The following is a 13,817-nucleotide window of genomic DNA, read 5'->3' as shown; positions in this document are numbered from 1 at the left end:
GTGGATATGAGAGTATATGCGCTGTCTTGCTTGTGTTTAGCAACAACTGATACTTGTGCAGCCAGAACAGCAGCCTTTTGGTTCTGTCATTAATGTTGTACATCAGTGGCAGAGCTGATTCAGAGTAGGAGAGAAAATGTGTGTCCTCAGCAAACAAAGGAGTAGAAGTATTTGGCAGTTTTAATAAAAGGTCATTGATGAAAAGTAGGAATAGGAGAGATCCCAGTACTGAGCCTTGTGAAATTTCACAACTGGTCAGGGCTCAGTCAATTATTTGAAGTCTGGATATGAGATTTTGGTTTTAACTCTTTGCTTTCAAATGTTAATACATGACTGAGACCATATGTTTGTTACACCTCTGATGCCACATGGTTCTAGCTTCAGAAGCAACAGTGAGTAATTAATGAGATCAAAAGCTTTACTTGGGTCACTAAAAGGTTCAGAGGAAAAATCAATTTCACTGGTGGATTTAAGAATGTGGTCACTGAAACTGAAAAGTGCACCATTAAAAATCCTGTTTTTACAAAATCCAAACGGGTGTTTGACGAGTTATTCCATTTTACAAAGAAATATGGTTTTGTTTACCCTCAGCCTCACAGTAGGCAAGTCCCTTTCATGCTGAGGTCTTGAGTAATATTACTTTCCTTTCTAACCCTTCCCAAGCTGCTCCCCTCCCCTCCCCCCTCCCCTCCCCCTTGAAAGCTAAATAGTGAGTGCATATCGGGAGATGGGCAGTGTACACAGGGGTGTGATAATTTCCATAGAAAAATCCTGTAATAAATAATGTAGGGTACTACCAACGCCACATGTGTAAGATGATTTTGTTTCACTTGCAATTTTTAATACCTCTTTTTCAGTCACTAGAGTCAGGAAAATCGACCTGTCTGATAATAAATTTTTGTATTATTCTGCTGATACAGTGATTCCTGCCAAGAAATTATTAGCAATCTTTAAAAATTGTGTCATAAATAATTCACTTATCTGTTTTGCATCAGAAATATTTGTTTAATTTAGCTGGATGTCTTCAGGTAAATCCCCTTTGATTTGATTGCTATGTCATCATTGACAACTTCCCAAAAAGCTGTGCTTCTGGTTTGTCGATTCTTGATATTCTTTTTTAAAGTATACTTGCAAATTCATGTCACCTGTTGGTTTTAACTACTATGGACTATAGGTGATTATACCCTGGATGAGCCGTCCTTTGTAATCATTGCTTCTCGAAGGCTTTTCTATATGCCTTATGAGAGGAAAGGCAGTGTTACAACAATGGTATAGAATAGCAACAAAAATTTTTGCTTTTCTGTCAATGTCCACCTCATGATAAACATTTTCCCAGGTCTCTTGCTTCAGCAGGTACTTCGTTAAACTGTTATAACCTTCAATAAATTTTTGAGTGTTTTTTAAGGAGGGTTTGTGTATGTCCACGGGTGTCTGTTTTATTTTGAGTAAGGCCCTCATGGCCATAAAACCCATTTGGCAGATTTTGTGAACTGAGTACTGATGTAGGTATATACTTAATAAATATGGCATAAACTGAGCTGCAGGAAGTTGGTGCCACTCTTGTATGCATCTTGACCATGTATGTCATACAGAATGTACTCTGTCAGTCAGTTCATGTCACTCATCTGCAAAGTTTATATTAAAAGCACCATACAATTTAATTCGTTTGCCTTTGTTCAAGTAGAGGGTCATAATTTACTCAAATTTATCCTGAAGTGCTGAATAATCACCATATAATAGTGTCTTGTAGCAGCAGAACATAATGCTCAAGATGTTTCTCATCATTTAGGCAATATGTTTTTTGAGTTCACAGGTCTGGCTATTTAGACTGACTAATACATTGAAGCACTAAAGAAACTGGTATAGGCATGCGTATTCAAATACAGAGATATGTAAACAGGCAGAACATGGCACTGTGCTTGGCAATGCCTATATAAGACAACAAGTCTCTGGCGCAGTTGTTAGATCAGTTACTGCTGGTACAATGACAGGTTATCAAGATTTAAGTGAGGTTGAACTTTGTGTTACAGTCAGCACACGAGCAATGGGGCACAGCAGCTCCAAGGTAGCAATGAAGTGGGGATTTTCACGTACGACCATTTCTTGAGTGTACCTTGAATATCAGGAATTTGGTAAAATATCAAATCTCCGACATCACTGTGGCTGGCAAAAGATCTGCAAGAATAGGATCAACAATGACTGAAGAGAATCGTTCAATGTGACAGAGGTGCAACCATTGCACAAATTGCTTCACATTTCAATGCTGGGCCATCAACAAGTGTCAGTGTGCGAACCATTCAACGAAACACCAGCGATATGCCCTCTTGGAGCTGTCCAGTCAATATTGTCTAAAGCTTTTTCTAATTTTACAAATGTTATGAACATAGGTTTGCCTTTCCTTACCCTATCTTCTAAGATAAGTTGTAGAGTCAGTATTGCCTCGCATGTTGCTACATTCTCCGAAATCCAAACTGATCTTCCCTGAAGTTGGCTTCTACCATTTTTTCCATTCTTCTGTAAAGAATTCATATTAGTGCTTTGCAACCGTGACTTACTAAATTAATAGTTAGACATTATTCACACCTGTCAGCAACTACTTTCTTTGGAATTGGAATTATTACATCCTTTCTGAAGGCTTAGGGTATTTTGCCTGTCTTAAACATCTTGCACACCAGATGGAGGTGTTTTGTCATGGCTGGCTCTCCCAACACTATCAGTAGTTCTGATGGAATGCAGTCTTCTTCAGGGGCCTTATTTAGACTTAGGTCTTTCAGTGCTCTGTCAAATTTTTCTCGCAGCATCATATCTCCCATCTCATTTTCATCTGTGTCCTCTTCTATTTCTATATTATTGCCTTCCAAGTTCATCTACCTCATATAGACCCTCTACATACTGCTTCTGCCTTCCAGCTTTCCCATCTTTGCTTAGTACTGGTTCTTCATCTGAGCTCTTGACATTTATGCATCTGCTTCTCTTTTCTCCAGAAGTCTCTTTAGTTTTCCTGTACATGGTATCTGTTTTTCTCTTAGTGAAATACACCTCTAAATCTTTACATTTGTCCTCTAGTGATTCCTGGATAGCCAGTTTGCACTTCCTGTCAATCTCATTTTTTAGACCTTAGTATTCCCTTTCGCCAGCTTCATGTGCTGCATTTTTATTTTCTCATTTCATCAGTTAAATGCAGTAATGTCTGTGTCGTCCAAGTATTCCTACTAGCCCTTGCTGTTTTACCTATTTGATCCTCTGCTGCCTTCACTGTTTCATCTATTAAAGCTACCCATTTGTCTTCTACTGTATTCCTTTCCCCCCTTCTAGCCAACTCTAGCCTGATAGTCACTCAGGAACTCTCAACTACCTCTGGTTATTTCAAGTTACCTTGATCCCATCTCCTTAATTTTCTGCCTTTTTGCAGTTTCTTCAGTTTTAATCTACAGTTCGTAACCAGTAAATTGTGGTCTGAGTCCACATCTGCCCTTGGATATGCCTTGCAATTTCAAATCTCATTCTGAAATCTCCGTCTTACTGTTATATAACCAGTCTAAAACCTTCTGGTGTCTCCATGTCTCTTCCATGTATACAACCTTTTTTCATGATTCTTAAACCAAATGTTGGTAATGATTAAATTAAGCTCTTTGAAAAATATTATCAGGCTGCTTCCTCTCTCATTCCTTTCCCCGAGTGTCATATATAAAGGGGATACGTTGTTAGCAAAAATTCATCTTCGTTCATTTGTTCAAAATCTTAAATCTTAGAAAGTTCGTCACAGACTCCTTTGAAATATTGACACAACATTGCAATCAAATACGAGAGTGATGTTGTATACCTACAGGAGTGCCATAAGGTTACCAACTACTATTTTACTTTTGGGAGGCAGACATATAAACAGATCATGTGTATGGCCATGGGAACGAGAATGGTGTTTTCCGAGGCCAACTTTTTCATGGGTAACTTAGAAGGGGCTGGGATCCATAAGCCTTCAGCCCCTGGTTTGGTTTAGGTACATAGGTAACATCTTTGCCACATGGACTCATGGTGAGGCCAACCTGTTAAAATTCCTGGAATCTCTTCTCCCAATTAAATTTCACGTGGTCCTATTCCGAATTCCATGCTGCTGTCCTTGATGTTGATCTCATCCTCAATGAGGCCAGCTACATGCTTTTGTCCACATAAAACATACTAACATACAACAGTACTTACATTTTGACAATCGCCATCCTTTCCATGTGAAACATTCTCTCTCATACATCCTTGCAGTTTGAGGCAAATGTATTTGTTTGAATGCGGACTCTTTACAGTAATACACCCCCATTCTCACCTCAGCCTTCAGTGGACGTAATTACCCCACCAGCCTAATTCAAATGCAGATTTCCCTGGCCATCACATCCAATCCTAGTACTGCTGATTCCTCCAAAAACCAATTTCAAAGCACACCACTTGTCACTCAGTGTTATCCTGGTCATGAAAATATTAATGAGCTACCTCGACAAGGCCATGACTTCCTAAAATCATGCCCTGATATAAGATCCATTGTGTCTGAGATTTTGTCCACAACACCACAATATCCTTGTCAGATCCTATGCTCTCTCTGCACCCATCTCCCTACCCTATGGCTCCTACCCCTGTGATTATACCTGCTGCAAGACTTGCCCTACACATCCTCCTACCATCACCTATACCTGCCATGTAACTGTCAAAACATATACTATCAAAGGGAGAGCCACCTGTGAAATGACACGTCATATACCAGCTGTTATATAAACACTGTTCGGACTTTTAGATCGGCATGACTACCACCAAGTTATCAGTTAGGATGAATGGGCAGAGGCAGAGGATATATACCAGCAACACACAATATTGTGTTGAAGAGCATGCTCTGTAACATAACAGCTCTGATCTCGGTACCTTTTTCACTACACATGCACCGAGCGAGGTGGCGCAGTGGTTACACACTGGACTCGCCTTCGGGAGGACGACGGTTCAATCCCGTCTCCGGCCATCCTGATTTAGGTATTCCGTGATTTCCCTAAATCGCTTCAGGCAAATGCCAGGATGGTTCCTTTGAAAGGGCACGGCCGATTTCCTTCCCCATCCTTCCCTCACCCGAGCTTGCGCTCCGTCTCTAATGACCTCGTTGTCGACGGGACGTTAAACACTAATCTCCTCCTCCACTACACACGCCATGTGGATTCTTCCCCCCAGACACCAGTTTGTCAGAACTCCACAGATGGGAACTAATGCTACAACATGTCCTTGGTTCTCACCACCCACCTGGCCTTCATTTATGTTAATTTCTTCCGTCTCAGCATTTCTTCACAGCAACTACTCCTTTCATCACTCTGTTTTTAGTTTTCTACATCTTCCATTTTCTGACCCATGTGTTTTTTTCCATCCCCCTTCCATTTCTCTTACATACAATGCACCCAGCTTTTAACTCGTATTGACTTGGTCACAATGTTTTAGCAGTAATCTCTGTGGTGCATATTACCCTGTCTTCCACCTTTAAGCTCTCAGGGTTTCGAATCTTGTTGCGTGCAGTCCCCAACAATCAGTCTTTCCTTCTCATCCGGTCTGGTAAGTCTCCTCTGACCCGGGATTCTGGATGACTTTTGCGAATTGTACCCCTTTTCCTAAATATCTGCAGTAGTTTCTCTTCACCCCTCTACCTTATGCTTCAACCCTTCTGCCGGAAGGAGGAGCCGCTGGCTCCACTGGTTCTGAAAGCTTGCATACATAAAACCTTTTTTTATACGTATGTTCTCCTGCTGCTGCTTGGAGAGTGTTTTTGTAATCTATTTAATTACTTTATAATGTATAAAGATGTCTATTATGTGCACTACTTTTTATTTATTATAAGGCACTTCATTAGATACATAAAAACACCCTCCGCCACACACTGTTGGGTGGCTTGCGGAGTATAAATGTAGATGTAGATGAAATGCAACATTGTTTCAAAATTTCATCTAATTGCTGAAGAACTTATGGAGATTTAAAATGTTGAACAAACGAACATGAGGTTTCTGCTAATATCATGTTCCCTTTATTGTTATATACCACTAGGGCATCCGGCAGTTCTTCATAATTGCTAAATATATATGAAAATTGCTTATACATCATAAATTCCTCCTCCCCCCCCCCCACTGTCTCTGTACACCCCCTCCTCCCCCCATCTCTCTGTGCATAACCTCCTCTACCATCTCTGTCCATCTCCTCCTCCTCATTCTCTATGTCCACTTCTGTCTGAACGTTGAGTAGTTCCATACACCTCCTCCTCTCCCCGCCTCTTTGCATATCTTCTCCCTTCTCTCTGTGTCCATCTCCTCCTCTGCCCTTTCTGTGTCAGTTTCAATCTGAGTCTTCAGTCAAGTATCTCTAAAAATTTGAAGAAAATCCGTCAAATCTTTTTGAGATTTTTGGTAACAATGTTTCCCCTTTATATATATATATATACACACAAAAATATGTAGCATATGTCTCTCATTAGAGTATTGTGTAAAAATTGAAAGTAAATTGGTCAAGAACTTTTCCAATTTATGTGTTACATATATATATATGTATATTACAAAAATAAATAGCCTATTATCCATTAGAGTGTGATATAAAAATTTGTAATAATTCAATCAAGAACTTTTTGAGATTTTCTGTAACAACATTTCCATGTATAACTGTAACACTGATTGTTTTTGTTATGAAAATGTGCCATATACACAAAAGAATAATAATAATAGTAGTAGTAGTAGTAGTAGTAGTAGTAGTAATAATAATAATAATGATAATAAAAGGTCAACCAAATCAGTCGAGCCATTCTCAAGTGATGATCTTTCATAACTAATTTTAATATTCAACTTTTGTGGTGGATTTTCCAAGAATACAAATAATAATAATAATAATAATAAGAGGTCAACCAAATCGGTCGAGCCATTCTCAAGTGATGATCTTTCATAACTAATTTTAATTTTCAATTTTTGTGGAGGATTTTCCAAGAATTTTCTTTCATACAAACCTTGTCTTGGCAATGAAGAACACAACAAAAGAAAAATCCACCAAATCAGTCAAGATATTCTCAGGTGATGATCTTTCATAGATGTGACAATTGATTTTTGTTTGTATAGATATGGCACTCCAGTAGGTATATAAAAGCATGCTTGTATTCAACTGCAACTTTTTGTCAAAATTTGGAAGCAGTCGATGACAAACTTTCACGTGGAAAAGATTTTTAACAAACGAACATTTCCATTTTTATTTATATATATAATAGCGTAATCACCAGTTTTGGTACCAGCTCCACTTTGTGTATAAACAATATGAGTGGTAATTGTTTATGTAATAGTTTAATGGGTACAGTCACAAAGCAGTTTCAATCGTTAATGCTCTGCATTTTCCTGGACTTTTTGCATTGTCTATTTAAAAAAAGTGCCAGTAATCTCTGTATGAAAGCGTAAGTACACTGACTTTCCTGACTGGCCTCAACTTGCTTATTTCTTCCTTCACGTGAGCTGAAATAGTGTTGCACAAATAATTCTTGCCAAGACCCTTGAGGTAAAGTTCTTTGTGTGTGTGTGTGTGTGTGTGTGTGTGTGTGTGTGTGTGTGTGTGTGTGTGTGTCTAAGTAATCCTCATCAAATGATATTTGTAATATTAACATTTTCGAAGCATTTGCAGATTTTTGATAAATACATGCAATTCTTTCCTTTTTGATTTACTTGAGATTATTTTATGAGATCATGAAGATGCAGTATGTTGAAAAATATTACATTTGCATGTGTGAGTGTACTTAAACACAATTTCAGTTCACAGGATGCCTTTTCTGTCTGGTTTTTGTAGGCACCAGTTGAACAACCAATTAGAACTAAAACATCACGACCATTTAGTGACTTCACGCCAGTAGATTCGAGCATGTTCCGTAGTTCAAACAAACGGGCACCATTTGCCACAAGATCACATGCTGTCATATCTGTTTCAAGGTCAGCCTGGAAGCAGTACGATGGTCATTGTTGTCACCTAGCAGAATCACTTTTCTACTTAGTGTCTGTCATGTTTTGAAATTCAGCAAGTGTGAAATTCAGCTGTTTTATGTTTCCTTTGGTTATTCTGGCATCTTTTTGTCCTTAATAGCCCAAAATGCCTCAACAGAACTTGTAAAGGTTGGTATATGAACTGTTATCTCAGAGGCATCTGTTGATGTATTTTCCTGGGAATATCACATCCACATGACCCTTTTCCTTTTCATTATTTTCAGATACTGTTAGATATACTTCCACAATCTGTAACATAAATAATTTCATAATGACTATTAATATGAAAGTTACTGGCAGATGAAAACTGTGTGCTGGACAAAGACTCAAATGTGGGAACTTTGCCTTTCATGGTAAGTACTCAGTTGCTTGAGCTATCCTATCATGACACACAACCCACTGTCACAGTTTTACTTCCACCATTATCTCATTTCTACTTCCCAAACTTTACAATAGTTCTCCTGCATATTTTGCAGGACTGGTACTTCTGGAAGGAGCGACATTGCAGAGACGTGGATTAACCACAGCCTGGAGGATTGTTTCCAGAAGGAATTTTACTCTGAAGCTAGTGTGTGCTGATTGAAACTTCCTGGGAGATTAAAACTGTGCCATACTGAATATTTGAACCTGGGATCTTTGGATTTTGCGGGCAATTGCTCAATCAACTGGGCTATCCAAGCATGGCTCATGACCTTCCCTCACAACTATACTTCCACCAGTGCCTCATCTCCTAGTTTCCATACTTCACGGAAGTTCTGCATATATTATGGGACTAGTACTCATGGAAGAAAGTCTCCTGCATACATTATGGGACTAGTACTAGTGGGAGAAAGAATATTTATAAATCAGTGTACACTCTGCTGCACAGTAAAATTCATTCTGGAAACATCCCCCAAGATGTGGCTAAGCCATGTCTCCACAGTATCCTCTCTTACAGGAGTACTAGTCCTGCAAGGTATGCAAGAGAGAGAACTTCTGTGAAGTTTCGAAGCTAGGATATGAGGTACTGGCAGAACTAAAGCTGTGAGGGCGGGTCATGAGTCATGCTTCGGTAGCTCAGTCAGTTGAGCACTTGCCCACAAATGGTAAAGGTCCCAGGTTCAAGTCCCAGTCTGACACACAGTTTTAATCTCCCATGAAGTTCCAAATCAGTGCCTACTCCTCTGCAGAGTGAAAATTAATTCTGGAAGCAACCTCCCACTCTGTGGCTAAGCCATGTCTCCGCATTATCCTTTCTTCCAGGAGTACAAGTCCTGCAAGGTATGCAAGAGAACTTCTGTGACCTTTGGAAGGTAGGAAGTGAGCTGTAGGTAAAAAGAAAGCTGTGGGGGCAGGTTGTGAGTTGTGCTTGGAAAGCTCAGTGGGTTGAGCACTGGGCCACGAAAGGCAGATGCCCCTGTCCTGACTAGGCACACAGTTTAATCTTCCAAGAAGTTTCAGACCAGTGCACACTTGACTTCAGAGTGAAAATTCGTCCAAATTATTAACATAAATGTATCTCAATTGACCATTTTACTACTACTTCCTTGTGTGTATTTAGATTTGAAAATTATTCAAAGAAAATGCAAGTAATATTTTCCCCCCTCTGTTACAGAGATGAGCTTTCAAAGTTGATGCATAAACGCAAAACAGAAATTGATGTGAAGCTGCTTTTATTTGTAATACAGAAAACAGCAAATTTTGAAAGTCTTCTTGCAAGAAGGTTTACTGGTATCACATTAGAGGAGACTGATAGGCCAACTGAGAGAAGATTGTCGGAGGTTTGTAACACCCCCACTCCCTTCTTTCCTCCTCTTTTTTTTGTTTACATTTTATTGTAGACTAAGATGTCTGTTAATCTGCCTGTCATGATGTGATACAGAGATTGCGTAAAGCCACCAGTACACTGTGATAGCTGTCTAGAAGTGCCTTGCAATTCCTATTTTTACTTCCTGTATTAGGAACTTGTGAATCCTGGTGCGTGTTTGTGTGCTGGCTGAAGAACTTGAAACATGTTGGGTTTTCTTTCAAAACAGTGGATTTGACCTGCTGCTAGTGCTCTGACTTTTATGTATGTGTATTTTGTGAGTATTGTTTCATCCTAAAATATTGAAGCATAGGCACCAAGAGCTAATGAATTACCTGATCAGATCATGAGAGGTTATTTGTCTGAGTATGGGTAACCAAAACCCAAGAGCAGTTTTTATATATAGTAATGGTAAACATATATGAGCAATTAAAAAGATTTCTAGCCCGATAAGTGATGTCAGGCTAGGGAAAGAAGTACTTATATATAGTGGAATGACAGAGCAAATGTTGAAATAAATGGAAAAATGTATCTAGAAAATGTGCAGTGAGATTGTGTGAACCATATGAGAAGATTGTAAGAAAAGAGAAAGCAAAATGATTAAGTGAAATGATGCTGACTCTAGTAGGAAACAACATTAGTAGGAAAGTTTTACAAGAAATGCTTACCAGTGGCAAAGAGAGAGAAAAATCCATCATTAACATTGTTAACCATAATAAGAATATTGCAATGAATGAAGCAGATACTAAATAACTGTGTACAGTTTCCTGACAATTGTGTGCAGTTAGGACACAGTATATGCCTGATAACACATAGGACACAGTATATGCCTGATAACACAGTTGCGAAAGACAGAAGTCGTCTAAAGGGAGACAAATGTTGTTGGATATACTGTAAACTTAATATAAGACTTCTTCCAGCTGTTGAAGTAACAAAAGTGATCAAACCAATAGTAATTATTTCTTGTTACTTGAGTTTTGCATTGGCACTTGGCCGAACGTGGAGATAATTACAAATGGAAAACACTTTTCATGTGTTCTGTAACACTTTGTGTATGAGTTGTTTTTCAGCTTCCTATTCCATTATCAGTTACCAACTGACTGTTATCACGACAGTTAAAACAGGCATAGGACAAACGTAGGTATTAACTATTAGGTAAAAATTACAGCTAGAAGGTTTTAATCAAGTTAAGTTACTACATTTTAGAAAGTGAAGCTGATCCTACAGCTATACAGTCGTGTAGTTCCGTTATCTATCTATAGAAGATGTTGTAGATGGGTAAATTATACTTTATTGTTCAAATACAGCCTATAGAGAACCAATACTATTGCAGTAGGCTGCACCTTCTGTTGGCCAACTTGAAGTTGGAATTTGAGTTGACAGTAGAAAATTGCAGGACAATACAAAGGCTGATCCAGAGGAAAAATCAGACTAGTAGGCAAGCTTCTGTAGCTGTGGTCCATAACACAGTATAACCAAACTGCTGGTGGTGGTTGGTGGTGGAACAGACAGGGATTACCAATGGATTGTTGATCTGTAACAATTCACTGGTGGCTGAGGTGCTGATTTTCTGATATAATACAAGACAGACAGCACTGCCACACTGGGGTGGTCTTGACTAAACTGTTGTGTGCCTAATCAGTGAATCCAGAGGATACAGCATCTATCCCTTCCACCCTCAAATTGGGTGGACATGGGTGTAAACAACCCAATTTGTGCCTGCTTCTGCAGGGAGGTGAATGACAGGGCATAGTATCCAGTGACAGCTCTATTATTGACCTCCATGGAGAATGGCTAGGGCAACAGGATGTTGACATCGATCTATTACTAAGACTGAACAGGCTGGCAACAAGTGCTTGGGCGTAGTAGAAAGCGTATATGGCAGTGTTGGTGGAGATGGCAGTGGCAGACAACTGTCTTGGTTAGTAAAAGAAATACAATGCTGGAGCAAAATGAGCTAATGCCAGATCACATATCTTGAAGAATGGTAAGCCATTGGGATCTAATGAGAGACTAAATAAGCAAAGAATGTTAGGAGAAGTCTAAGAAAGGGACAGTGATCATTGCTGTTCCTATGAGGTTACCTGAAATTCCATGAAATGTAGAAATCTTTGCACATACACCTTCCAGACTTCCGTATTCTCATCAAAAGTAGGAAAGACATCAGGTTGTTATGCAGCTAAATTCTAAGTGAGCCATAGGAATATGTGGTTCCATATTTTTGTAGCCTCTCCAGTCACCACTGTTGCTACAATTTCTTCACATGTAACATTTATTCGTGATGAACCATCTGCTGCTGATGATGCTTTTCATCCTATTGTGATGTCTGATGATGCAGAAGTTTTAGCAGATCAATAGCCACAGACACTAAATTTGTTTGAATTTCCTCTGTTGTGCATGTGCAACCTAAACTTTACTTTCATTGCTCAGCCACAGTCACATATGTTGTAAAAGGATAAATATTGTCACATAAAGTTGCACTGTCTGGAGGCAAACTTAAAAACTTCGAAGAGGTTTGTCAGGTAGGAGTGGCTGAGCTGTTCAAATGACGATCCAGAAGAGATGTCTGCATCATAGACAGGGAACAGTAACTGTGATCTGTACCAAGAAATTTAGATGTTTTCTAATAGCCCGTCAGTCTACCATGACTTGTTAGTGACAGGAGTTATATCTATGTCTACAGTGTCAAACTGCTAGGCTGATACTTGACCAGTTCACCAACCCTTGGACGACCATTGGTACCATGGTTGGTGCCTCATTTGATCCATAGGATACAATGAGAGTTACTGGTGGTAGGTAATTTGAGAGGATGATGAAGGATCTGCTCTAGTCAATTTAGAAATATGCTAGCATTCCATAATGAATGCTTCTTGATTTTAAATTTTTCCAATATTGTCAGCTTTTTCATAAGTGGACAGCTTATATTTAAATCCAAATTATGCAAATTGCAAATGAAAATTCTGTAATGCAAGATCTCGGGTCTCACTGCTGATTATTATTCTTTGTAACTGTACACGTGCCTAACCTATAAATTATTATTAAATTGTTCTTTAATTTCATCCACTTAATGGATAAATATTGCAGGTACAACTTTGACTAAGGTAAGATTGAATGTGGAAGAAGAAAATGGCCGTAAAATGAAACAGAGCCATTTAGTAAACTTCGTCCTTATCATATATTATGTACAATAAATAGTCCATAAATATGGTGGAACCACATTCCCCACACTCCCTTCCAAGCTAGAAAATAATTTGTGGAACTGGGTGCTTAGCATAATAAAGGTATTACAAGTGGTACATTTGGAGCCTAGAGCACTTTGCTATCATACACCACAGTTGTGAAAATTTGCAGTTCCATCAAGGAATCATCACATATTAATAAAATTTGTTCCACATAACAGTTACATTGATAAAAATACAGAATTAAAAATATAGAGAAATAAAACATTATTACATCCCCAAACTAGTATTTAGCGAGACCACTATATGAAGTGATAAATGGCCATGGCATTAAATTGAACAGAAATGGACTATGTTCACAGGAATATCTTTGCATCATGAGAGATTCTCGAAGTGCCAAGTTGCTGTGTGTATCCAGTAAGCACATTCGGTGGATAGGTATTCCTGGAAAGAAACAGTACTTGATATGCAGAGATGGATATGCTCCTTGTGTGTCAAGAGCTGTTTGTGGATTAGTCTAGATTTACTGCAGCATTGAACAGCAACCTGGACTATGACGCTAGGCATCCGTCCTGTGTTGCCATAGATATAATGCACACTACTTTATTGACAGAGGTAATACACACATGGAGGTAGTTCTAACCACTACAGTATCTCACAAGTACTACTATAATCCAAACTCACTGGAAAAAGAGTTGTTGCCAGTTGACACGCCCTCGTCTGCATTGAGAAGTCCATTGAAACGAGAGACATTTTTTGGTGAAGTATCAAAAATATTTTTTGCAAAGGAATATGTTTGTTCAGTATTACAACAAACGCTTGTGGACCGTGGGGAGAGAC

At 38.9% G+C, this 13,817-nt stretch overlaps 2 protein-coding genes across 2 annotated transcripts in view; both read left to right on the top strand.

Moving 5' to 3' along the window:
• LOC126203065 (39S ribosomal protein L44, mitochondrial) overlaps positions 1 to 13,817 on the top strand; it is a 644,782-nt gene that overhangs the window by 149,683 nt on the left and 481,282 nt on the right. The window lies entirely within an intron of this gene.
• Positions 1 to 13,817, top strand: part of LOC126203059 (vacuolar protein sorting-associated protein 53 homolog) — a 155,659-nt gene that overhangs the window by 54,674 nt on the left and 87,168 nt on the right. The window contains exon 7 of the mRNA XM_049937297.1: positions 9,607 to 9,772. Within this exon, the coding sequence (XP_049793254.1) occupies positions 9,607 to 9,772 (166 nt within the window). The remainder of the gene's footprint in view (positions 1 to 9,606; positions 9,773 to 13,817) is intronic.

The sequence above is a fragment of the Schistocerca nitens genome, chromosome 9 (assembly GCF_023898315.1).
Source record: "Schistocerca nitens isolate TAMUIC-IGC-003100 chromosome 9, iqSchNite1.1, whole genome shotgun sequence".
Classification (NCBI taxonomy): domain Eukaryota; kingdom Metazoa; phylum Arthropoda; class Insecta; order Orthoptera; family Acrididae; genus Schistocerca; species Schistocerca nitens.
This window is presented reverse-complemented; position numbering and strand designations above follow the sequence as displayed.